The sequence below is a fragment of the Dromiciops gliroides genome, chromosome 2 (assembly GCF_019393635.1).
Source record: "Dromiciops gliroides isolate mDroGli1 chromosome 2, mDroGli1.pri, whole genome shotgun sequence".
Lineage (NCBI taxonomy): Eukaryota > Metazoa > Chordata > Mammalia > Microbiotheria > Microbiotheriidae > Dromiciops > Dromiciops gliroides.
This window is the reverse complement of record NC_057862.1, coordinates 615,726,462-615,752,886: the sequence shown is the minus strand read 5'-3', so window position 1 is coordinate 615,752,886 and position 26,425 is coordinate 615,726,462. Positions and strand designations below refer to the sequence as shown.

At 39.1% G+C, this 26,425-nt stretch overlaps 1 protein-coding gene and 1 non-coding gene across 2 annotated transcripts in view; one reads left to right on the top strand and one right to left on the bottom strand.

Annotated features, from left to right (window-relative positions):
• The window catches only part of HNRNPLL (heterogeneous nuclear ribonucleoprotein L like), a 59,598-nt gene extending 41,487 nt beyond the window's left edge, over positions 1 to 18,111 (bottom strand). Inside the window, exon 1 of the mRNA XM_043984195.1 lies at positions 17,794 to 18,111. Within this exon, the coding sequence (XP_043840130.1) occupies positions 17,794 to 17,973 (180 nt within the window). The 5' untranslated portion in view covers positions 17,974 to 18,111. The remainder of the gene's footprint in view (positions 1 to 17,793) is intronic.
• A 7,898-nt stretch (positions 18,112 to 26,009) lies between these two features.
• On the top strand, positions 26,010 to 26,134 carry LOC122745128. Its single transcript, XR_006355414.1, has one exon. It is a non-coding gene; the product is annotated as a U6atac minor spliceosomal RNA (small nuclear RNA).
• The last annotated feature ends 291 nt before the right edge of the window (positions 26,135 to 26,425 follow it).

Below are 26,425 nucleotides of genomic sequence, written 5' to 3'. Positions count from 1 at the left end.
TGGGAATAGCGCACTTAGGGACCAATTTGTATGACAACCTATAATTTCACATTTCTATCTTTCCTGATAAATATTAAATACTCAAACCTGCTAGTCAATTGAAAAGAATTGTAAAATTTTTGAACTGTAAAGCCCCTTAAAAAAATTATTTAGTTCAGTCCTCTCATTTTATAGATAAGGAAACTAAGGTCTAGAGGGGAAAGAAAGAAATCGGAAGGAGTTAAGCATTTATAGGATAAATGTTTGCCCACGGCTTCACAAATTAGAAGTACGGGTCCATGTTCTTACTCTCAGTTCAATGCTCTTTATACCATAGCATAAAGCCTCTAATTCTTCTGGTTGAGTCCTCTATGAAAATATATCCTTCCCCTAAAAGGGTTATTATGGATCTTTGAACACAAGCTATTTAAATATAAATAAGGAGTTTCAAAAATGCTGAATGTAAAATAAATTATCAGAACTAGAACTGGAAAGGACCCTGGTAGCAAATCTACTCCAAATAGTCATTCTACAAACTAGACAATTAGGGCTCTGGGAAGGTGGGGGGGGGGAGGCAAAAAAAAAAAAAGACTTGACCAACCTTACACAGTTTAATTTGAACCGAGGTCCTTTGATTCTAAACCCAATATTCTTTCCATATATACATACCATGCTGCATCTCCTCTATGAAAAATGCTTAAGGGGCAGCTAGGTGGCGCAGTGGATAGAGCACTGGCCCTGGATTCTGGCAGACCTGAGTTCAAATCCAGCCTCAGACACTTAACACTTACTAGCTGTATGACCCTGGAAAAGTCACTTAACCCCAACTGCCTCACACAGAAAATAAAAAGAAAGAAAGAAAGAAAAAGAAAAATGCTTTAAAAACAGATGGCTCTAATGAAACCATATGGGAGATTGTAAGAAAATATGATGGACAGCTAGGTGGCGCAGTGGATAGTGCACTGGCCCTGGATTCAGGAGGACCTGAGTTCAAATACAGCCTAAGACACTTGACACTTACTAGCTGCATGACCCTGGGCAAGTCACTTAACTCCAATTGTCTTACCCCCTCCCCCCCAAAAAAGTAAGAAAAAAAAATATGATGGTACCCAGGAAGCCCACTATCAAATCTGCTTACTTTGTCTCCAATTACTCCATTACATGAACCTTCTAATCAAATGCACATTCCCATCTCTTTTCCTTTGCTCACACACATGTCCCCTTAGCTGTAACACCTATCTCTTTCCTTTCTGCTTAACTAAGCCCTAGTTAAGAACTCACTTTCTGAACACCTAGTGCTGATCACCCCAGTTCTCAGTGATCTTCCTCCGAACTGATACAGAACTTTCCCATTCATTTGGCCCTTAAAAAAATGCAACATGCACATAAATAAAAACAAAATACAAAGTATTTTCAAGGTAGGTACAAGCAGATGGAGGGAAGAGCATCAGAAAAGGCATTTCATTTAAGTGAGATATGAAGGAAGCTAAAGATTTTAAGAGAAGGTATAAGACATTCTAGGAATGAGAGACAATCTGTACAAAGGCAAGGAGAACAGGAAATGTAATATTGTATAGGAAAAACAGCACAGACACCAGTATTGCTGGATTAGACTGTGTGAAAAATAATAAGTAATAAGACTAAAAATACAGGCTAAAGGCAGATTGTGAAAGATTCTAAATGCCATCCAGAATATTTTATCCTAGAGGCAACAGAGAGTCAGTAAACCTCCAAACTCTAGCAATGGAATGACATGTTCAGACATATGTTTTAGGAATATCAATCACTTTAGTAAGTGTGTGGAGAATATACTAGAGAAGGGAGAATGTGGAAGAAGGGAGATCAAGTCAAAGGTTATTACAACAGTCAAGGAAACTGTTATTAAGAGCCTGAATTAGTGTGGTGCAAATGGAAAGAAGACAATGGATTTAAGAGTCGATGTGGAGGTAGAATTAATAAGACTTGATCTCACTTTTCATTATTGATAAAAGTCTGATAATATACATAATATGTGACAATATAATACATTATATACATAAATAATATGGAACTGACACAAATATAAAACCAACAATTCCTTCTGCAGCAAATAATTAGTAGTAACAAGATATGGAAAAAAAATAACTATCAATTAGCCATATAAAAAATGCTACAAATCACTAATAAAAATGCAAATAAAAGCAACTTTGAGTGAAAGATGAATAAAGATAAATAATCAATGTAGGAAAGGTTATGGAAAAACAATAAGAACACTAATAAAAAGCAAAGTAAAAAAAGTAAAGTAAAAAAATAAAGTTGTGAATTTGGATTTTTTAACCAGTACCAAGTTGTTTTTAATGTCTACTGATTTATAATATAGTTAGGAATTACACTTTTTAAAAGTGACTAAATTGTTCAAGCCCTTTGACCTATAGGGCATATATACTCCAAGGTCAAAGACAGAAAAGTCCTCCTATATGTACTAAAATATTCATTTAATAACCTACTATAGGTATCTTGCTATTTATTCTTTAACTGACCCATTTTCCTCACTTAGAACACCACTCTAGACCCAATTTCATAGACCACGCTCCACTTGCACTAGGAGAATGAATCCACTCAACTGACTTGGGTGGTTTGGGTTAGTGAGTATAAATTTATCTATCTCAGCAAGTAGCTAGCCCAAGCCATACGTCATATCCCATCCAGCCATCTGCACTCCTGTGATGTGAACTCCCCACTCCAAAACAGATGACTGACTGCATTAATAAACCAACAAAAATTATTTAATAAATATTATGAGCTCAGTACTGTTAGTGTGAGGATACAAAAGAATACTTATGTTTTAACTCTATATGTATAATGGGTAATGTATTTCTTGTCTTCTCAATGGGTGAGGGCAGGGTTGGACAGAGGGAGGGAATTTAGATCCAAAATTTTTTTTAAAAGACATGGTCATGCTTTCAAAAAATTTATCATCAAGCTAGGAAAATGAGACTAGCAATTAACCAAACATTTATTAACTGACTACTGTGTATTGTTCTATGAGAGAAATACACATTTAACTACATGTGAATTAGCATTTATTATGCACCTCTTTTGTGCCAAGAACTGTTGCTAAATATATACAAAATAATACAAGATAATTGGAGAGAAGGGGAAGGGAAAAGAAGATCCACTAGCAGATGTGATCAGGAAAAACACCCTTTAGAAGGCAGCATGAACTGAGAAAACAAAGTGGTAATTTAATAGAGTTTTATAGTAGCAAAAAAAACCCAAAACACAGCAACAATAAAAAACTGGAAACAAGTCAACTGAAAAATTGATAAATTATGATAGAAGAATGTCAAAATATTATTGTACCATGAGAAAAATGAGAAATTCAGAAAAACACTGGAAGATTTGTATTTATTGCAGAGTGAAACAAAACTTACAGGGGAAAATATGCATATATACATGTTTGTGTGTGTATGTATATATATATATACATATATATACACACATATTCACATATATGTGACCACAGTAACATAAATGAAAACATAAAATCATATAAATGATAATATGAATGAAAAATGAAAAATTCATGAGAAATTCTGAAAAACATTGGAAGATTTGTATTAATTATTGCAGAATGAAGCAAAACTTGGGGAAAATATACATATATGACCACAATAACACGAATGAAAACATAAAATAACACAAATGAAAATATGAATGAAAATAACATAAATTTTAAAATAAAAGACAGCCAAACTGATCAACTGCAATTATTAAACTGGTTCCAAAGAACAGATAATGAAACCCACTTTCTTCCTCTCATTAGAGAGAAAAAAATAGGCTTTAGGTGCAAAATTTTGCAGATAATAAGGGAGAAGAAGCAGTGTAGGTAGCCCAGTTATCTTGTATAACACCTCTAGCAAAGATCAAGGAATCAATCAATAAAAATGTATCATGCACCTACTATTTGCTAGGCTAAGTGCTGGGAACACAAAAAGAGGCAAAAAACAGTTCTTGCTCTCAAGGAGCTTATAGTCTAATGGGGAGACAGGTAAACAAGTGTAAGCAAAGTAAGCTATAAATAGGAGATAATTAACAGAGGTAAGACACTGGAATAAAGAGAGGTTTGGAAGGCTTCCTGCTGGAACTTGAAGCAAGGGAGGTCAGCAGTTGGAAAGGAGAGAGAACACTCCAGGTATACGGGACAATCAGAGAAAATGTACAAAGCTGGGGCAGCTAGGTGGCGCTGTGCCTAAAGCACTGGCCCTGGCTTCAAGAGGACCCGAATTCAAATTCAGCTTCAGACACTTGACTCGTACTAGCTGTGTGACCCTGGCCAAGTCACTTAACCCTTATTGCCCCACCCAAAGAAAGAAAGAAAGAAAGAAAAAGAAAATGTACAAAGCTAAGAGATGAAAGTGTCTTATTCATATAATAGCCAGGAGGCCAGGGTTACTGAATCAAAGAGTACATTTGGGGTAGGTTTTAAGACTGGAAAGGTAGGAGGTGGCTAGGTATTCCAGGGTTTTGAATGCCAAAAAGAGCATTTTGTATTTGCTCTTGGAGGCAATAGGAAGCCACTGCAGGAGTTGACATGATCCAAACTGCCTTTTAGGAAAGGCACTTTAGTGGCTGAATCTAGGATGGGGAGAGAGCGGGGAGACTTGAGGCAAGGCAGACCTACCAGCAGGCTATATTGTAATAATCCAGGCACGAGATAAGGAGGGTCTGCAAAAGTATGGAGACAGTCAGGAGTGGGGAGTTATTCAAGAAATGTTGCAAAAGTGAAACTGATAGGTCTGGGCAACAGTTTGGATATGGGGGTGAGAGAGAAGTGATGAATCTAAGATAACTCCTAGGATGAGTCTGAGGTACTGCAAAGTTGATATTGTCATCTACAGTAATAGGTGGAAAGAGTTTTTTAAGGGAAAAGATAATGAGTTCTGTTTGGGACATATTGAATTTAAAATGTCTACTGGACAGGTTAGCAGAGTTGAGGCATGAAAGATTGATTTGAGAATCATCAGCATAAAGATGGTAATTAAACCATGGTAACTGATGAAATCACCAAGACAGGAAGTAGCATAGAGAAGAGAAGCAAGCCCAGGACAGAATCCTGAGAGACACTTACAGTTACAGGGTGTAATCTGGATGGAGGAAGATCCAGCAAAAGAGACAAAGAATGGTCAGGTAAGTAAGAGGAGAACCAGGAGAGAGGGATGTCCCAAAAACCTTGGAGAAGAAAGAGTATCAAGGAGGAGAGAGCAATCAACAGTGTTAAAGGCTGCAGAGAGATCAAGGAGAATGAGTAATGAGGAAAAGCCATTGTATTTGACAACTAAGATCATTAGTAACTCTGGAGAAAGCCGTTTTGGTGGAATGATCAGGCAGGAAGCCAGATTTTAAGGGGTTAAGAAGAGAGTAAGAAGAAAGTAGAGGTATCTACTATAAACAGCCTTTTCCAGGAGTTTAGCTATCTAGGGCAGAAGAGAAATAGGATAGTAGTAATAGGAGACTAAGGTGAGAATTTTTTTCAGAATGGGGAGACATGGGCATGTTTGTAGACAGCAGGAAATGAACCAGTACAGAGGAAAAGATGAAAGAAGAAAAAAAAGAAAATCAGTGAGAATGACAGATGGGGCAGCTAGGTGGCACAGTGGATAGAGTACCAGTCCTGGAGTCAGGACGACCTGAGTTCAAATCCGGCCTCAGACACTGAACACTTGCTAGCTGTGTGACCCTGGGCAAGTCACTTAACCCCAATTGCCTCACTAAAAAAAAAAAAGAGAGAGAGAGAATGACAGATGGATAAATTTGTTGGAAGAGATGAGATGGAATAGCATCACTTGAACAAGTAGGGGTCAGCCTTGGTAAGGAGTAAGGAGTAAAAAAGAGCAACGGATCAACAAGTGACAAAGAAACCTAAGGAGAAACCCCTGGGTGCCTTTTTCCAGCCCAGATCAACACAAGGAGACAGCCAGAAGTCCCCAGGCACCAGGTAGGAGGTCCAACCAGGAAGGTCAACACAGAAGCCTCACAGGCCATGCACTAAGTCCAGGCCTAGGGCACAGAGCATTGGCCAGAACTAGAGTTCAGCTGCTGCCCTGACCTTGAAATTGTTGAGTAGTCTACTTGTCCAGGCAACAGTGCTGAAACCTACAGCTATGTACCAAGGAAGGAAACCTGGAACAGGGGCCAGGCTGCAGCTGAGTACTGGGGCAAGGACCATGAGTCAGAGATAGGCCTAAAGTTGGGTCACTCTTCTTTCAGCACACTTATAGGAACTGGAGCCAGTAGTTCTCTACTAGAACTCAGAGCAGGAGCAAGCCTGCATTTGTGTTACCCAGATTCAAAACTGGGAAAAAAGCCTACAAAGCTCAAACCAGGAGGGCATCTCTAATTTAGAAAGCTGTCATAAGGCTAGACAAAATTATATCAAAATTCAACCAAAGGAACAAAAGGTCAAGGATTTCAAGTGAAATAATGTTTAAAAGTAGGAATAAAGGAGTCTAGCATTACCATATTACAAAATATACCATGAAATAATAACCATCAACATTTTTGGTACCAGTTTGAAATATGAAAAATTGATTGATGAAAGAAATTAGGCAAGGAAGACCCAGAAGAACAGTTGCCTGGTGTCTGATAAAGCCATATATGCCAACAACTGGGGTAAAGACTTCTCATTTTAAAAGAATTGATGGGAAAAAGGGAAAACAATCTGGTAAAAATTAGGTAAAAACGAATATCTTGCAGTACATAACTCAACAGGTTCCAAACGATTTATGACTTAACTTTAAAGGTCATGGTATTGGGGCAGCTAGATGGCGCAGCGGATAGATCACCAGCCCTGGAGTCAGGAGTACCTGAGTTCAAATCTGGCCTCAGACACTTAACACTTACTAGCTGTGTGACCCTGGGCAAGTCACTTAACCCCAATTGCTTCACTAAAAATAAAAAAAAAAAAAGAATTGTGACCTTGGGCAAGTCACTTAACCCTCATTGCCCTGCAAAAAAACAAAAACAAAAACAAAAGGTCATGGTATTAAAAAATTAGTACATGTTAACAACAGAGAGGAATGGAAAAAGGTATATTTCATATCTATAGCAAGGGAAAGAATTCTTAACTAAACAAAGAATAAGGGCAATCACAGAAGATAAAAGAAGCAATTCTAAGCAAATAAAATGGAAAGGTTTTTATACAAACAAAATCAGTACAAGTAAAATTAGAAAAGAAGCAGTTACTTGGAAAACAATCTCTATAGTAAATATCTCTGATAAAGGTGTTATCTCAGCTATATAGGAAATTCACAGAAATATTTAAGAACAAGAGCCCAATAGAAAAGTGGTTAAAGATATAAACAACTAGTTTTCAAAAGAAAAAATGCAAGCTATCAACAACCATATGAAGGGTTAGGAATGGGTACTCAACCTATAATTTCACTGGTAAAGTGAACTCCCAAGTGAGGAATCTTCCTCTATGAATATGGTTAGCATCTTCTCTGCATCCTATAGTCTTTGAAAATTACCTAGAGCACTAAGAGGTTAAGTGCCTTGCTTAGGGTCAGAAGTAGAACTTGATCCCAGATCATCCTGGCTTAGAGGCCAGCTCTCTGGTACAACACCATAAGAAACCATCTAAGTCACTATTAACAGGAAAAATACAAATTAAAACAATTTTAAGATTTCATTTCATACTTGTAAGTTGGAGAAATGGACAAAAATGATGGCGAATAATCACAGGAGGGCCTGTTGGAGGACAAGTATGCTAATGTATTGTTGGAATTGCTACAAACTGGTCCAACCAGTCTGGAAAACTATTTAGAATTATACCCCAAAAGTCATTACCTGTACACATCCTTTGACCCAGCAATACCAGGAATATACTACAAAAAGGTCAAAAGAAAGCAGGAAAGGGCCCAAGTTCACAAAAATGTTTACAGCAGCACTTTTTGGGGGTAGGAAAAAAAACTGGAAACAAAGTGAATGCTCATCAACCAGGGAATGAATTATGGTAAATGAACATAATGGAATTTTATCGAACTTCTACAAAAATAACAGATGATGAAGAATTCCAAGACACTTGGAAAGAATGAACTAATTGAGGGCAAAATAAGCAGAATCAAGAGAATAACTTACAAGATGACCACAATAACATAAAGGAAAAAAGCATATGACTTCAGAACCTTCATAATGAAGGATCATTAAATTCAGAAGACTGGTCATGAAGGTTGTCTCCTGCCTCATGACACTGTGGGTAGACTAGATGAGAACAATGATTCATATATTTTTCAACATAAGCTAATATACTGATTTATTTTGCTTGACTATATATGTTTGTTACCAGGGATAGCTCTAATAAGAGGTGAGTCTGAGAGAAATCATAATATTAGGGTTTTTTTGAAGAACATCAATAAAACTTTTTAAATGGGGTCTGGAAAGAGACATTTGAGAGTCTAAGAAGAGGGGAGAGGAATCCCCCCTCCCTTCTGTAGTCTTGTTTTTTAAACTCATCTGATGATGGCAATAGCAAAAGACACTTAAACTTTAACTATTATCAATCACAGAATCTTAGAACTAGACCACAGAACCTTAAAGATCATCTATTCTAATCCATACCTGTTCGAGAATCCTCTCTATAACACTCCAATAAAAATTCATCTAGTCTATACTTCCTCCAGTGATCCATGAATCTTCTACCTCCTACTTTTAAACAGCTCTACCTATTAGAAAGCTTATTCTGTGTTTTTCCCATAAGTTGCTTCAGGTTCTACACTAGGGCTATGCAGAACAAATCCAACTCCTTTGCAAGTGATATCCTCAAATACTTAAGGACATCGACAAGTCCACTTTAGGTCTCTTCTCCCAGCTAATCATATCCAGTTCCTTCAACAGATCTTCATGTAGCATGCCTGTCCTTTCTCCACCCTGGCCACCCTCTTCTAGACACCCTCTAGCTGGCTTATGCATGTCTGAAAATGGTACCCATGACACTTCTTCACTGCTGTTTAGTCATTTTTCATCATCTCTGACTTTTCGTGACCCCTTTTAGAGTTTTCTTGGAAAAGATACTGGAATGATTTGCCATTTCCTTCTCTAGCTCATTTAACAGATGAAGAAACTGAGGCAAATGAAGTTAAGTGGCCTACCCAGGGTCACACAACGAGTAAGTATCTAACGAGATTGGATTTCAATGGTCATTATCACTCAATATAGCACATTCCCCATAATCTTCCTTGTCTTAGAATCATTTGTTGTACCTATTTGCTCACTCAACTATAAACTAGATCCCTGTGGGTAAGGATCCTTGTCATTCATTCATCCTACTAACCTGTCCCCTACACTCAGCATATGCTAGGCAGTACAGTGAAAATTAAATAAATGTTTGTTGATTGATTGATTGAATATTCTACACCCCCAAACTACTAGCATACTGGAAAGACATACTTCCTCAATAGAACTTCAGGAAAGTTCTGGCACACTCTCAGGTTTCCTCCCATGCTTGTGGGAAAACTATACTTCCTCTAATAATTTTTCTTTTATAGAAGATCCTTACTGGATCTAGATATTCAGTAAACCAAAACTGGTCAGTTACTTACGCTTTTCTGATTTGAAGTATAAGTCTGTTCTATAACAATTTTTAAGTTCTGTTCATCTTCCTCTAACTCTTCTGAAAGCATCAAAGTCAGCCTGGAAGTTGGGGTGGAATCCCCAATTCAGAGACTAAAGAGCCATGTAATTTGGAGCTCTCTGAACCTCTCTGAACTTCAGTTTCCTCACTATAAAATTAAGGAGGTGGACGTGGGGACCTCTAAAAGTCTTCCAGGGCAGCTAGATGGTAACAGTACTCGGAAGATTCATCTTCCTGAGTTCAAATCCAGCCTCAGACACTTACTAGCTGTGTGAGCCTGGGCAAGTCACTTATCCCTTTTTATCTCAGTTCCTCATCTATAAAATGAGCTGAAGAAGGAAATAGTGAATCACTCAAGTATCTTTGCCCCCCACTCCAAAAAAAAACCACCAAATGGGATCACAAAGCATCACATACAACTGAAATGACCGAACAAGAAAAATCTCTTCCAACTCTAAATCTATGATTCCACGATCTACTAACCTTTCAACTCAATTTAGCAAAATTCAATCTCTATATAGTTATTTTAAGAGATTCAATAGGCTCTCTCTACTGCCAAATGAATAGGAAAGATACAGAATAAAAGCAGTATCAAATTTTAACAGAAGCTATTGTTTCCAATCCTTAAAAAGCCTGAGGACCTGAGTTCAAATCCGGCCTCAGACACTTGACACTTACTAGCTGTGTGACCCTGGGCAAGTCACTTAACCCTCATTGCCCCGCAAAACAAAACAAAAACAAAAACAAAAACAAAAACAAAAACAAAAACAAAAAAAAGGAGAAAATCCCCTATGGAAGATTTTTAGGAAGACATGGACAAGAATCACACAGGATAAGATTGCCTGTGTGTATTACACACACACACACACACACACACACACAGAAGGAAATGGCAAACCATTCCAGTATCTTTGCCAAAAAAAATACTAATATCACAAAGAGTGGGACACTGCTGAAAACCACCAAACAACAATAAAACACATATAGGTGTGTGTATAGATATAGATATAGATATAGATATAGATATAGATATAGATATAGATATAGATATAGATATAGATATAGATATGCATACATATACACACACATATATATACAAACACATACATATGTGGGAGCACATGTGTGTAAATAAAGGTGTATATGTGGTTTTTTTATATAAACATATATACATTTATAGTTTTTTCCTATACATACACACACAGGGAGGGAAAATAAATTTTTCAAACAAGTTGCTGTGATAATGTTTGAAGTTTATTTTTAATGCTATTATATATTTTTAAAAATATTTCCACGTCTTGACAACTAAAACTAATATACAGATTTTGTTTAAACTTTTACATAAAAATTCCTCAAATTTTCCTTGTTTTGATAAGTCAATTCCAGTTACGTATCCAAACCTATTCTTTTTTGTTGTTGTTGTTTTGTTTTTGTGGAGCAATGAGGGTTAAGTGACTTGCCCAGGGTCACACAGCTAGTACATGTCAAGTGTCTGAGGCTGGATTTGAACTGAGGTCCTCCTGAATCCAGGGCTGGTGCTTTATCCACTGTGCCACCTAGCTGCCCCCCCAAACCCATTCTTAACCAGTCAACTAAAACAAAGTTCATATTACCATCATTAATCCTTGAAAGAACAAAAAAAATTTTAAGGTTAGAGGGAAAGCATAATAATAGCACTGGCCCTAGAGTTTATATTTTAAATATAATAAATTTTACTCTAAAATAATTTGAAAATAAAAACTGAAGGCAGAATTTTAGAAAATTAGTCAGTTATCTCCTATTACCTGACCAAGTCATACTTATATACTATTGCTGGAAATTTTTCAATGACACCAACACTATAATTTCCAGCATCACAACATGGAAGTTTCTTGTTTGGTAGGATAAGCTATCACCATGGTTATTGCACTAAAAATTATATTTCTAGAAAAGGGAAAGTTGACAACTTACCTAGGCTGGGCAAATTAGAGCTAACAGAATACTAGAAATGCCATCTTCAGTCAGACCCAGAGAAAGAACTGATGGAGTCTGAATACAGGGGTGTTTTTTTTTAAACTTTATTTTTCTTGGTTGTTTTTGTTTTGGTCTGTATTTTCTTTTGCAACATAGCTAATATGGAAATGTTTTACAGACTGCACATGTATAATCCACATCAAATTATCTGTCTTTTCAAGGAGTGGGAAGGGAATGAAGGGAGGGAGAGAATTTGTAACAACTTTTTTTTTTTTTGGTGAGGCAATTAGGGTTAAGTGACTTGCCCAGGGCCACACGGCTAGTAAGTGTCAAGGATCTGAGGCCAAATTTTAACTCAGGTCCTCCTGAATCCAGGGCCGGTGCTCTATCGCGCCATCTAGCTGCCCCTGTAACTCAAAATTTTTTAAATTGTTGTTTGGTTGTTCCAGTCATATACGGCTCTTCATGAATCCCTTTTGGGGGATTTTCTTGAAAAAGATACTGGAGTGATTTGCCATTTCCTTTTCTAGCTCATTTTATAGGTGAGGAAACTGAGGCAAGCAGGGTGAAGTGACTTGCCCAAGACTGTCTCAACTACGAATACTAGTCTTGCTATATCTACAGCCTCTGCCCCAACCCATTCTGCTGCTAAAGGCTAACCAGCTGCAGCCAGTTGGAATATGGAATAAGGATTCAAATTCTGACCTGACAGATGATTACTACTACCATGCAGACAAGAGCATATTCTTTATTTTGCCTCCTCTAAGTGTAAATGCAAACTCACAAAACCCTGATTTAACATCATTTGGCCCATCACTTTTATGACATATTCTCTATGAAACACTTATCCTAAAGTGTTTTACTAGTCCCAATGAACAAGCTAGACAAGGTAAGCTGGTTTGGGATTTTTTTTTTAATTATTCCAAATTTAATGAACACCAAAAAAAGAATATTCCCACAGGAAAGAAAAAGATGAATACATGTGAAAATATGAATCTCTTGGCAGATTTTCTTTTTTTTTTAAGTATGTAGGTTTAACATGCTACTTTCAAAACTGTCTTACTTATCTGTTTCCTTCTGAACAGTTCTTCTATATACATTTTTAAAAATGCTTTAGAGGCCCTCTTTTCTTTGTTTTCTCATTTTTTGGGTGACAACTCTATTACTAGGTCTCCTCTTTCCATCGTCAAATAATAAACGAAAAACACAATCCTTGTGTTTTGCCATAACAAATCCACACATTTGCCACTAGGTTTATATTTGTTAAACTGAAGGAAGTATTCTTACTACAGCATTAGAAGTCACTCAAATTCTATTCTGCCTGCTGATTTTTTTTCCTATTTATTTATTTATTTATTTATTTATTTTCTGCCTGCTGATTTTTTCCCCTATTTATTTATTTTCTGCCTGCTGGTTTTTTCCTATTTATTTATTTATTTGTTTGTTTGTTTATTTATTTATTTGTTTATTCATTCATTCATTCATTTATTTATTTTCTGCCTGCTGATTTTAAAGAGCAATATAGCTGATGTATGACAAAATATAGCCTTAATTTCTTGGCTCCTTAGCCAAGCTTTAGACATTTTTTACCTCAAATAGCACAAAAACTATAAAGAAAAAAAAAGTAGTCAAGGCATTGAAGTCACTTCTTCAAAATGAATATATATATATATATTTTTTTTTTCCCCACAAAAAGCACCAAACAATCTATGATAGGTAAAGATGGCTATATCCTAAAATTTAAAACTATGTAAGCTACCACCCTTTATCTGTTTCTTCAAAAGGTATATAATTATCAGTCAATAATACTGTTCAGCCAAGGAAAAGCAGTGATGATTCAGTCTTGAGTCTACCGACTCTCTATCAAATCAGGCCTTGACGAGAACAATTACTCCTCAGTCTGGAAGGATTCTTAGGAACACAGTCATTAAGGGCTGCTGTGGCTTTGCACTTCAATAAGATCTGGGTTAACAAAATGAACTCTACTAAAATTTCTATCTCATACCTATCCAGATATTTTGGGGTGTTTATGTCAACCCTAGGCCTATTCAAATGCACCAGATACTGAGCCCAAGCAGTGACATATTCTATAAGGTATATTCCCATATTTAAAATTATGGATTTTTATCTTGTCTTCTTTTAAGTATATATGTAGATATATATCTACATATATATATATGAAGAGTTGAGAAAGAAACAAGTTTTCACACTCATTAAGTTCATAACATCAATAAACTATTAATTATATTAAGTGACTCTCCTGCTTACTAATTGTCCAATACAGGAGGAAAAGAAAAATTATTCTCTAAATTTTCTCTGATACCAATAGTAAAAAACCTTCAAATTCTTCCAGAAAACCCCATAAACCCATTCAGGAAGCTCAAATGATTTGTTACAGTCAAGTATTCACATGTTACTGAAACTGCTTTCTTACAAGCTATTCACTTTGCTGAATATTTTGCCATCACAACTTGGAAAGCAATCCATAAATGCTTGGATTCAGGGATCATGAGGAACTTAACTGGTCAGTCATCATCCATCATCCATCATATCCACTTCATCTCCAGAGTGGGCTATGCTCCTTATACCCACAAAATATAAAGAAAGAGAAGGGAATAGCCAACAGGACTTTACCCACCCAGAGTATCTGGTATCCTATGCTTCCTCTGAGTCTTTTCCAAAGTTCTTCTGAGGTCCTTCTGTAAACCACCCTCTGGTTCTAACCAAGTCTCTGACATTGGGAAACAACAAACTATGACAATACGGTGCCCCCTTTCTCTTTCCCCTCACTTTGTTTCTCTTTCCTTGAAAACTGGAAAGTTCCTCTGACTCTTGACTTTGGGGGCTGGTTCCTAAATTTAAAGTAAATTTGTAAAGCTTCCTTAAGAGGCTAAGAACCTAAAGTCATGTTTCTATCTTAAACTTTTTACTTTAATTTTTTAATCAGATGTGAGTTAAGGGGTTGTTGGATGGTTTTGTTTTGTTTTGGGGTTTTTTTGCCCCAGAAAAGATTCTAACTCTATACCCTACTCTTAAATAGTAAATTATTGCAACAATAGCCAATAGCAGCCAAGTGAAACTAAACAATCCAGTAATCTTTGACACTTCAAGTGTCAAAAGATACATCACAAAATTGAAACATACTGTATACCTAATGCCACAATCAATTCCACACGTACTACAATTGTCCTTAATGTTTTATTACAACTACTCTCTAAACCCTCATCATCATCCATGATAATACATTCACCATCAATATTTGAGGAATGGACCAATTTGCACAGCAAAATAAAAATCCATTAAATTTTCCTTTAAAAGGTATGGTATTGGGCAGCTAGGTGGCGCAGTGGATAGAGCACCGGCCCTGGAGTCAGGAGTACCTGAATTCAAATCTGGCCTCAGACACTTAACACTTACTAGTTGTGTGACCCTGGGCAAGTCACTTAACCCCAATTGCCTCACTAAAAAAAAAAAAAAAAAAAAAAAGTATGGTATTGGGCAGCTAGATGGCGCAGTGGATAGAGCACCAGCCCTGGATTCAGAAGTACCTGAGTTCAAATCTGACCTCAGACATTTGACACTTAATAGCTAGCTGTGTGACCCGGGCAAGTCACTTAACCCTTATTGCCCTGCCCCCCCCCAAAAGGTACGGTATTTTGTTTCATTAACAAGTATCACCACACTAAAAAACACAAATTCTTGTCCTTTCTAATTTTTAAACTTGTAAATTCTATAGGAAAAAATAATTACCCATAAAAACCTTTTTCATGTTTATTTAAAAGGCTTATTATTACTACAATAGGCTTTATTCCTTTATATTGAATTTTTTTAAAGTATGAAGTTGTGTCATACACACTTTCCTTAAACTGAAGCTATACTAATTCTAGATAATGACGCAATGGACAACTTTTTTAAAAAACAACAGGAAATACAGATCACAGTAATAAATTTTTATTGAATACTTTCCCCTCCACAGATGTAATTTCATTCTGATCTTTTTTGAAATCTGAAAGGTAAAATGTAAACACAATACTAAGAAAAATCAATTCCTATATGTTTAATTGAATATGGCTCTGCCACAACCACATAATGGCAGTCTGCCTTCTCCTCAAAAATATATAGGCAGTAAAATAAATAAACATACTCACCCTTTCCTACTTCATATGCACAGAAAGGAATAGCTATTTAAAATGTTGCTTTATGATTAAATAGCTCCTTCCCTTCTTTTACAACAGTTTCTAAAAGGAAACTGGCTAAAGTTTTTTTTAATCACAAGTAAAATTCACTTAGGATATCTTCTTTGACAAGGCATCCACCCCAAAAAATCTCATTCTGCTACAGCATAATCTACGTAAGACTTCTGTTAAAAGATACACCTGTGATCTGATATATCTAAATTACAACCTAAAAGATCACAAAAAGAACACTACAGGGGCAGCTAGGTGGCACAGTGGATAGAGCACTGGCCCTGGAGTCAGGAGTACCTGAGTTCAAATCCGGCCTCAGACACTTAACACTAGCTGTGTGACCCTGGGCAAGTCACTTAACCCCAATTGCCTCACTTAAAAAAAAATAAGAAAAAAGAACACTACAAAGACAAAAGAGTTGTCTTTATGTTGAAACATTTTAAAATATAAATTTTCTTTCACTTTCTTTACTCATATTTGAATTTAACTTGGAAAATTGCAGCACAAGATACAAGTTTTGTTTTAACTAGAGAGTACCACCTTTTCTAGCATAAAGGGTTTGTGGGGGCAGAATAATACTCAGTTAAATCAGCAATGTCTTTAACAGGTAAATATTAATATACATCATTTGTGAACGAGAGTTGGAGGATGCTGCTAAAGGGCCCATTGACTGAAATGTTTTCCAAACAAAAATGCTGATGATTTTGAAATTTTTTCACTCACTTATTGTAAATATGACATAAAAGGAACTTGACTGTCTGCATGTCAAATATTTTAGTCTGAGGCTAAATAATTCAAAATTTGAGAAACTGCTGAATGTTTTCAAAGTAAATTATTAAGGCAAAAATAGCAAAAGGCAATGAAAAAAAAATAAGGTGGAGCCTGGTTCCTTTACTAAACAGTTATCATTCTTACACATCTCAAAATACTCTCTCACAAGTCCTAAGTAAACATTTGTCTCAAAAACGTTTTCTATTTCACTCTTCTTCCAATAACTGTCTGGTTTTTTTCCTCAAAGAGAAAGACAGGAGCCTAGTATAAAAGCTGCTTTCCAGTGGAATCCCTCATCATTGTCGTACAGCTCCGACGGTGAGGCAAAATTTGGAACTAGCCAAACAAACTCGGATGCTCTGAGTTTCCTTTCACTCTAAGGATGTACATAAAAAGAGCCTCCACCATCGCCAGTCATCACTGCTATCCTTATGCTTTACAACCTTTAACAAACCCCTAACTGCCGACCGCTCTACCCGGCAATAACAAACTGTGGCCATAGATGCGGGTCATTAATGCCTTTGCGTTTCTTTTCACTTTAAGGTAAGAATGTACTTAAAATTTAAGAGTCCACCAGCACCAGTTTTTACTGCTATCGTTAGGCTCTCAAAACCTTTAACAAACCCCAAACAGTGGGCGGCTCTACCCAACAATAATAAGCAATGCCAATGGACACTAGTCATTAATGCAAGAAAATAAGAAGCCCTCAAGGAAAGTGGAGGGGAAAGTAGCAGCCCAAGATCTTCCATTTAGATACGGGCCTCAGCTAAGGACCAAGGCAATTAGGCCACTCGACACTCAACAGCAACAACAAAATGCAAACCCATTTTTTCACCCCCGGTCACAGACGCAGTTGTATACAAACATATTCCTTCTCTACACCCCCCCCCCAAATCGTGCGGAAGAGTAGGGGGGATGACGATTCTCTCTCTTATTGTTACGGTAAAGAGATCCGGAGGAGCACAACAAAGGCTTCACCCCCTCAAGTCTCACCCGTCCCCCCACTGGGTAGCACCAATAATTAATTAATTAGTTGCGGCCCTGAAGTCCCTATCCCGAGGTCAGAAATCACCGCCTGGTGGGGGAGGGGGGAGAGGTACCCATGCCCAAGAGCAGGAGCTCCGGCTCGGCCTGGTGCAGTTTCGAGCTCCGGGAGGGTGGGGGGTGGGGGGTGGGGAGAGGGAAGGGGGGGGGGTGCGTTTGGCGGAGCGGGGGCAGTGAAGCGCAGGAGGGAGAGAGAGAGAGGGGAAGGGGAGGCCAGGCGGGAGGATCGGGGGAGCCGCGCTTTGTTACCGGCTGAGAGTAGCTCCGGCCGCCTCCCTCGCCCCCGCCCCGGGGCGCGGGCTCCCGGCGGCTCTCGCCTTCCTCAGCGGAGTAGTCGATCTCGCCCTCCTCCGTCTTGAGGCGCTTGGCCTGGCTCTCGTACTCTCGCTCCTCGTAGGGCTCGCCTGGAGACGAGGACGAGGAGGACATGGCGGCGGCCGGCCGGCCGGCCAGGCGGACGCAGCGGAGGGACTAGGGGCCCGGCTGAGCCAGGCTGGGCAGGCCGCCGCCGCCCCGGGGCTTCTCCGCTCCGGCCTCTCGCCGCCGCAGCCGCTGCCGTCGGAGCGCGCAGACCAAAGGGATCCGCACGCGAGCGGGCGGCAAAGGGAGCGAGCGAACGAGCAAGCGAGCCGCCAGAGGATGGAGAGGGGTGGGGGCGGAGAGAGGGAGGGGGACGCCCCGGGAGGAGTCTCCCTCCGGAGAGGCCGCTCCCCCTCGTTACCGGCGCCAACGGACCCGAGCGGCCTCCTCCTCCTCCTCTCCTAGCCCGAGGGGACGCGACAGGACCGGAGTTGGAGGGTGGCTGGGGGGATGATTGAGGAACGACAGCTTCCGGTCTTTCCTCCCCCGCCCTCGGGAGTCTGAGTCCCGGCAGCCGCCCGCCCGGGATCATAATCAAGTCACAGCCTTGCCGGCCACGCCTTCTGTTGGGATCCCTGCTCCTATTGGTCGGGATGATGACAGACCTGCCCTTCTATTGGCTCGCCAGGATGTTCGTCCAAAACCTCCCATTCCCATTCCCCCCAGCCCTCCCCGCATCCTTCTCGGCGGCCTCGGAGACCTTGGCCTCGGAATGCTGACCCTGGTTCGAAGTCCCCAGCTCCCCGAGCGCGCGGGCCCTTCTCGGGGCGCCGCCCCCGCGGACGGGAGCTGCGCCTCCCGTGCGAAGCTGGGTGGAGAGAGGAGAGAGTAGCGAGGATGGTGGCGGTTAACCGCCTCTCCCGCTTATTTAAATAAAGGTTCTTAGGACTTTTTCTTCGAAGGAGGATGAGGAAACCCACTTAGCGCCTTTCTTGCCCCCACCCCCGAGGATTCCTCAAACGGAAGGTTCCGCCTTTCTGGTGCCCAGGTGCGCCTTTCATCGAGCGACATCCTCTGCGCGCCCCAGGGCTGGCTGTCTCCCTCTCCCGCGCGTCCGTGCCTGATGCGTGGGATTACAAAGCATCTTCCTTTCGGGTCTGCCCGAGGTAACTTTGTTCTTTGCTCTGGGCCGGCTCTTATTAGCAAACACAATAAGAATAATAGACTGTGCATCCAGGACTTTAAGGTTTGCACTGTGTCAACTCGTCTGATCTTCACGACAGCCCTTCGAAGAAGGGGCTATGGTTGCACCCCTCTTACAGACGAGGAAACTGAGGCAGACAGCGACGTTAAGGTGACTTATCCAGTGTCACACAGATAGTAAATGTCTGAGGCAAGATCCGAACTCAGGTCTGTGCACTGAGTAATCAACCCCAGGCACCAAATGAGGTTTTGCAAGGGGAACAAATTCTGAAATTCTCTTTGGCTGTTGACTCCTTTAGGCACAACTCTCCATATCAGTAACTGGCTTTAAGCGTTTTCATAGCCTCCTTTCTTGATGTTTTGGGTTTTTTTTTTTCCTTTGTGGAGGAGACCCTGGATTCTTAAAGGCCAGCCAGACTGGAAGGACTTGGAGCAAGATCTGCTGACAGTGTGACCACCTACCTAAACCTGGTGTGATGAATGTTTTGGCACAAATAATTTTTGAAGATAAGCCATAAAATTATGCAAAGGCTGTGGTGCTAAGGGGAGAAGTGCCCACACCGATGACATTACCAGTTCCCCCAAAATAGTAATAGATATGAGATCCTGTTTGACATTTCCAACATACCTACCTTCCTCCACTTACCTGAATCACTGAAAAGAGGCACAACCAATCCCCTTTTCAAGGGGAATTTGGTGCAGAGGATTCATCTTAGATTCCATCCAAAGACTTTTAATTATTGAAATACTAAAAGAATCTATCAGATTGTAAGCTCCTTAAGGGCAGCAACTGTCTCACAGGCGCTTAGCACAGTTCCTGTCACATAGTAAGGGCAAAATGTTTATTGACTGAAATTGATTTTGTCTGTAGGTCCTATGAAGTATGGGCTACTAAGTGATATTGCACTGTATGTCTTTTAACTCCCGGTCCAGCACCTTGCACATAAGAGGAATTAAATAAACACAAGAGCCAAGGAAGAAATTATCTCTACCTCATCAGCGAAAGATCGAGTTGCTACAGAGGATCAACAGCAACAATTAAACACACATTTATAATCCCAGTTTGGGGCCTTGAGCTATGGTTACAAAAACAAAAAAGGAAACAATCCTTGACTAGGGGAATATCACAGGTACAAAAATGTGTCTATCAGGCCTCTGCTGTCATTGTCCCTCAGTTTCTTCCCTAAAATGTGGGTTTCTACTTCCTATTTCTTAGGCTAATTGGACTGTGTTTTGGAGCGTTTTCTCCCACAGCCTATATTCCTTTTCTTCTTCCAAACAGTTCCTTTCCACTGAAAATGATGTCTCCCTTACTGTTGACAGTGCTTTGCTATAAATTGTTCTGTGCTTTATAATTTCCATTGCCTATCATATATTTAAATCCAATCATATGCTCTTTACAAAACACTACACAACTATAATCATTTTCATGAGACTGCAGGTGCACACTGACAAGGGATACAGAAAGCAATTAAGCTTTTGATATAAAACAAGATGAAAGAAAATGGACAAGAGAAGGACTTGGAGGGTTTTTTAAGCACTGAATTACATATAAAGAGAAAGCCACAAATGAGGAAATGTCATTGCCAAATCGGTACAGTTAGGATTATGAAGTTGTCAAATTCAAAATGTTTTTTTTTTTTATGATGGTGAAAGTATTTTCCAAACTTACCCATACATACATATATACCTAGAATTCCCTATTCACAAATCCTACCACCTGTAAATCCTACCTTTCCTTCAAGGTCTAATTCATATTGGAAATCCTCTATAAAAACTTCCCTCTCACTAAACCAGAAGTGATCTTTCCTTTCTCTGAAATGAAGAGCATTTTCAAACCGCCCCCCAATTCAGTGATTGGATTATTACCTTGGTAAAATGTAACTCACTAAGAATCAGACGAGCTGTGAACCGGAAGAGTATGTCAAACCCCTAAATTTAAAAACACTCCAACATTGAAAAACCAACACCAACAATGAACATATTATAAAGTCAAAACTCAGCAAACACTTTTTTTTTGAGGACTTATAATGGTCACAGATTTTGTAATCAGAAGCACAGCCTGGTGAGTTGGAAAGGACCTCAAATTTCCAAACTGTCCCTGAATAAAATTCTTTCTTACAAAATATACCAAAAGTGGAAGCCTTTGTATATACATAAAGACCTTGAAGTCGTGGGTACTCAATATTACCAACTGTCTCTTATCAAAACTGAAAGCCTTTTCTTGGTTCTTATTCCTCTCGATTTCTCTGACACTATTAGCTACTTCCTCCCCTCCTAGATCTAGAAATTGTCCTCCCTGGGTCTTCATGATACTGCTCTCCTGTTTGTCCTTCTACATTTCTATTTGCTTACTTTTGGTCTACCTTGCTAGATTATCATCCCTATGCCATCTGGTATGTGTGAGCTGACCACACAACTCTATCCCAGTCCCTTTTTTCTTACTGATCCATTCCCATACATTCAACATATTACCTCTCTGCAGAAACTCCCAGGTCTCTATATCCAGTCTAAGAATCTCTCTTGAATTCCAATCCTGCATCAGCATCTGCGAAGTGGATATTTTATAGGGAATGTCTCAATCTCAACGTGTCCAAAACATAACTTGCTGTCTTCTCTCTCTCCCACCCCAGTCCTCCTTTCTTCTTAACTTCTCTGCTTCTATTGAGTGTACCACCATTGTTCCAGCCACTTAGGTTCAAAACCTCAGAGTCATCTTCCATTTTCCACTCATCCCCATCCTTCATATTCAAACACTAGCCAAGTCTTGTCAATCTCACTTCCACACTATATCTTTTTTTGAAATTTTTTAAAATAATATTTTTAAAGTTTTGAGTTCCAAATTTTATACCTCCTTCCCTCCCTCCCTCAGCCGTCCCTGAGGTGGTAAGCAATCAAATATGGGTTATACATGTGCAATTATGTAAAACATTACCCTATTAGTCATTTTGTATAAGAAAACTTGAATAAAAGAATAAAATGAAAGAAAGTGAAAATAGCATGCTTCAATCTGTTCGATCAATATCGGTTCTTTCTTTGGAGGTGGATATTAGTCCTTTGGGATGGTATTGGATCATTGTATTGCTGAGAATAGTCATTCATAGTTCTTCATCAAACAATAACACTGTGCACAATGTTCTTCTGGTTCTGCTCACTTCACTATACATCAGTTCATACAAGTCTTTCTAGGCCTTTCTGAAATCATATTGTTTGTCATTTCTTATAGCACAATAATATTCCATCACAATTATATACCACGGCTTGTTTAACCATTCCCCAACTGATGGGTATTCCTTTGATTTCCAGTTCTTAGAGCTGCTATAAATATTTTTGTACAAATACGTCTTTTTGCTCTTTTTTGTGATGTCTTTGGGATATAAACCTAGAAGTGGTATGATCAAAGGGTATACACAGTTCTATAATCCTTTGGGCATAATTCAAAATTGTTCTCCAGAATGGTTGGATCTTTTCACAACTCCATCAACAGTGGATTAGTGTCCCAGTTTTCCCACATCTTCTCCAATATTCCAGCTTTTTTCAAAGCTCAGCTAAGATGCCACCTCCTACATGAAGCCTATCCTGATGTCCCCGGTTGCCTCCCTCCATAAGTCACTTTGTAATTGTTTGTGTACAAATTGCTTCCACCCAATATAATGTCATCTCTTTGTCCAATCTGTTGCCAAGTCCTGTTAATTCTACTTCATAAAAATCTTCTTTTTTCCCTTTCTCAACTCTAATACTGCCTACACCCTGGTCCAGGCCCTCATCACCTCTCACCTGCTGATTGGTCTCCCTGCCTCATCTTTCCCCTCTCTAGTCCATTCTCCATTCATCTGTCTTACAGATTTTCCTAAAGCTTGTGAATGACCATGTCACCTCCCCCCACCCAATTCAATAAAATCAGTGGTTCCCTGTTTCCTCCAAGATCAAATATAAAATTCTATGGTTGGAATTCAAAGCTCTCTATAACCTTGACCCCCTTCTACTTGTTCAGTCTTCTTACAAACCAACTCACCCTGATAAATAATCCAATGAATAATACTGGCTTCTATGCTATTCTTCAAACAGGACACTCTATCCTTTTAACTGCCTGTCCCAGACCTTTAATTCTCTCCATCTTCATCTCCATGTCCTTACCCCTCTGTCTTCCATGAAATCCCAGCTAAAATCCCTCCTAAAAGAAAGCTTTCCCAACCTCCCTTAATGCTACTGTTTTCCCTCCATCGATTATCTTCAATTTATCCTGTATATATCTTTTTATACATAATTTTTACATATTTTCTTCCTCATTAGACTGTGAACTTGAAAATAGGGACTTCGCATCACATTTTACCTCAAATAAGAAAAAGCCCAAGTGCTAAAATGAAACCCCAGGATTGGAAATGTGGAGGGGAGCCTCAAGGGCAACAAGGGAATACACATAGAGAGGAGAACCGATCAGATGCTACAGCCTTTAGGAAGAAGAATCAGGTTTGTCTTTTGGAGAAGACAACCTTTGGATACCCTTTATTTTGGAGAAAACCCCCAGCTTCACCAGCTGGAGTCTCCTCTTCTCTACATCAAAGGCATCTCAATGATTCAAGCAAAGGCCACATGTTTCATAGGAAGAGGACAAGATCTCACACTCAGTCATTTCGGATTGGTCTTCTATCTCTGATGTCACCTGCAAGGAGCTGGCAGGGCATGACCAAGAGAATCATTACCTTCACTATATACTCCTCTCCCCTTATTATAGAAGCACAGAGCATAGAAATATCTAGATGCTTCCAGAAAAGAGTAAAAGGGGGTGTGAGCTGGGAGTGGGCTATACATCTAGGGCAGAGGCCATTTACCCCAACAGAAGGCAGTCCCAAAAGAACAGAGAGGTTTTTTCTAAGAGGTTTTCACTAACTGAAACTTTTCTTGTATCATTCCTATTCCTCCCACACACAAAGAAAACCATTACAGACTATTATGAGAAATGTCTAGAATAATATAAATAACTCCAATTTTATAGTGCTTTATGATTTAGAGAGTGCTTCCTCCAATACTCCTATGATATAGGTACTGTAATAATGTAATAATCTCTATTTTATACATGAGGAAATAAAGGGTCAGGGAGATTCATGGACTTCTATCAGAGTCAGAAATGTTGTAAGTGGCAGTGTTAGGACTAGGAGCAGATCTCCTGGCATCAAGTCCAGAGCTCTCTTGACTATATACTATGATGCTTAGCACCTATGCCACTCCCATATAATTTTCAAAACCCACTTATATGCACACATATATCTGTAGAGGCTTGGATCTCTAGGATAATGGCAGATCAGACTATATCCTAACAGTAAATTAGGAGGGGTTGCTTAGTCCTTACAGCTAGATTAAGGGGATTGGCTAGGTACCCTCCACAAGGAAAAAGGCTTACCTCATGTGTAAGGCATTGATGCTATAGCTGCAGGTAGGTCAGGATGTTTTCCAAAATGTAGAATCAAAGTGTACAACCACCTCCCTCTCCAGTGGCATGTCCATCCACCCCACCTTGGCTCAGGTTTCTCTTAGCTTCATCTAGGATTTAAACAATAAAATAATTTGCACATAATATTGCATAAATTTATCACAAAATTGGTTTGTTATGACCTCAACCAAAAACATAACTTTTGCCTGATCTCCCATTAAGAATCTTACCTCTTGGGGCAGCTAGGCGACGCAGTGGATAGGACACTCTGGCCCTGGATTCAGGAGGACCTGAGTTCAGGTCCGACCTCAGATACTTGACACTAGCTGTGTGACCCTGGGCAAGTCACTTGGACCTTATTGCCCCACAAAAAAAAAAAAAAATCTTACCTCTTCATCCCCACCCAATTCTCATGACCAAAAAGGAAACGCATTCCCATTATAAAACCCCAAGAAGTAGCACATTTACCCAGTAGCAGAGCTGCTCCAACAATGGATAATCCTTACCATGTTACATTTTCCCAAGGGAATAAGCATTCTCAAGGGGAATGACAAAGGAAAGTTATTGTTCCTTTCCACCCATCCCAACACCACAATTTCAGTGAACCCTGTAAAGATTCACACGAACTGATGCAGAGTAAGCAGGACAAGAAGAACAATTTATACTTTAACAACACTGTAATTAAAAGCAACATTGAAAGTTTATGAACTCTGATCAATGTAATAACCAGAGAACCCATTGATGAAACATGCTACCCACCTCCTAACAGAAGTGAGGCACTCAAGGTGAAGAATGAAACATCTTATTTTTAAAGGACCAATATTGAAATTTGTTTTGCTTGACTATACATATTTGTCCCAAGGGTTTGGGTTTTTTTTTCTTTTTCTTTTCCCAATTGAGGTCAAAGGGACAGGGAAGAGAAGAAAGGGAGACCATTAAATAGTATTCTTAAAAGAAAAAGAAAAGACAGTGATTTAATTTTTTTTAATGTATAAAAGAAAACAGAAGGAAGGTCAGAAGGAAACACAAAAAGTACAGTTTTGAAAGTTACATGTTAAATTAATTATATGCTTAAAAGGGGAAATAAGGTATATGTAATAGAGATTTGCAATTTCATACATGATCCTCTTTCTGTCCTATTTATATATGAAAATGACTATTTGCTGCTAATTTCAATATAAAAAATATTTTAAAATACAAAAATTTTATCTCACTTGAATATTTATTTATCATTTATCAGCAAAAAAAGTAATCATTTTAAAAATACAAGATTAAACTGTCTAATCTGATATCTCTGTCAGAGAAATACAGCCTTCTTAAACTTGTGGAGGGAATTTCTCTACAGGTTTCCATGAAGGAGAATAATTTTTCTCCCCTTTCTATGGGTATGTCATGACTCTCCACATGACCATTCAATTCTACTCTCATGAGTTTTGTGCAGGGTGCAATTTTTAATCTTAGGAATTTTCCTTTGGGAACAAGGATACTCCCTTGGGATTTAATACATCATGTCTACTCAAGAGACATCAGAGTGTTGTATGAAAGGAGAGAAGGTTAGCACTCCCCTTGATAAGAATGGAAGAGGTCCTAGTGGCCTTTACAACACATATACGGTTAAGGCATTGCCACCTACTCTGTGGCATCTAACCATGTTTTGGGGCAGCTAGGTGGCGCAGTGGATAGAGCACTGGCCCTGGAGCCAGGAGTACCTGAGTTCAAATCCGGACTCAGACACTTAACACTTACTAGCTGTGTGACCCTGGGCAAGTCACTTAACCCCAATTGCCTCACTTAAAAAAAAAAAAAAAAGAGGCATCAGAGCCAGAAGATTCATGGGCTCAAGGTATAGAGTGAGCTATCTTACCCAGGAAACTGGAGAGGGAGGAGGTCCTGGAACCTCTTTTGTCAAAGTAAAATTTCCATTGGCCACTGTCAAAAAAAAAAAAA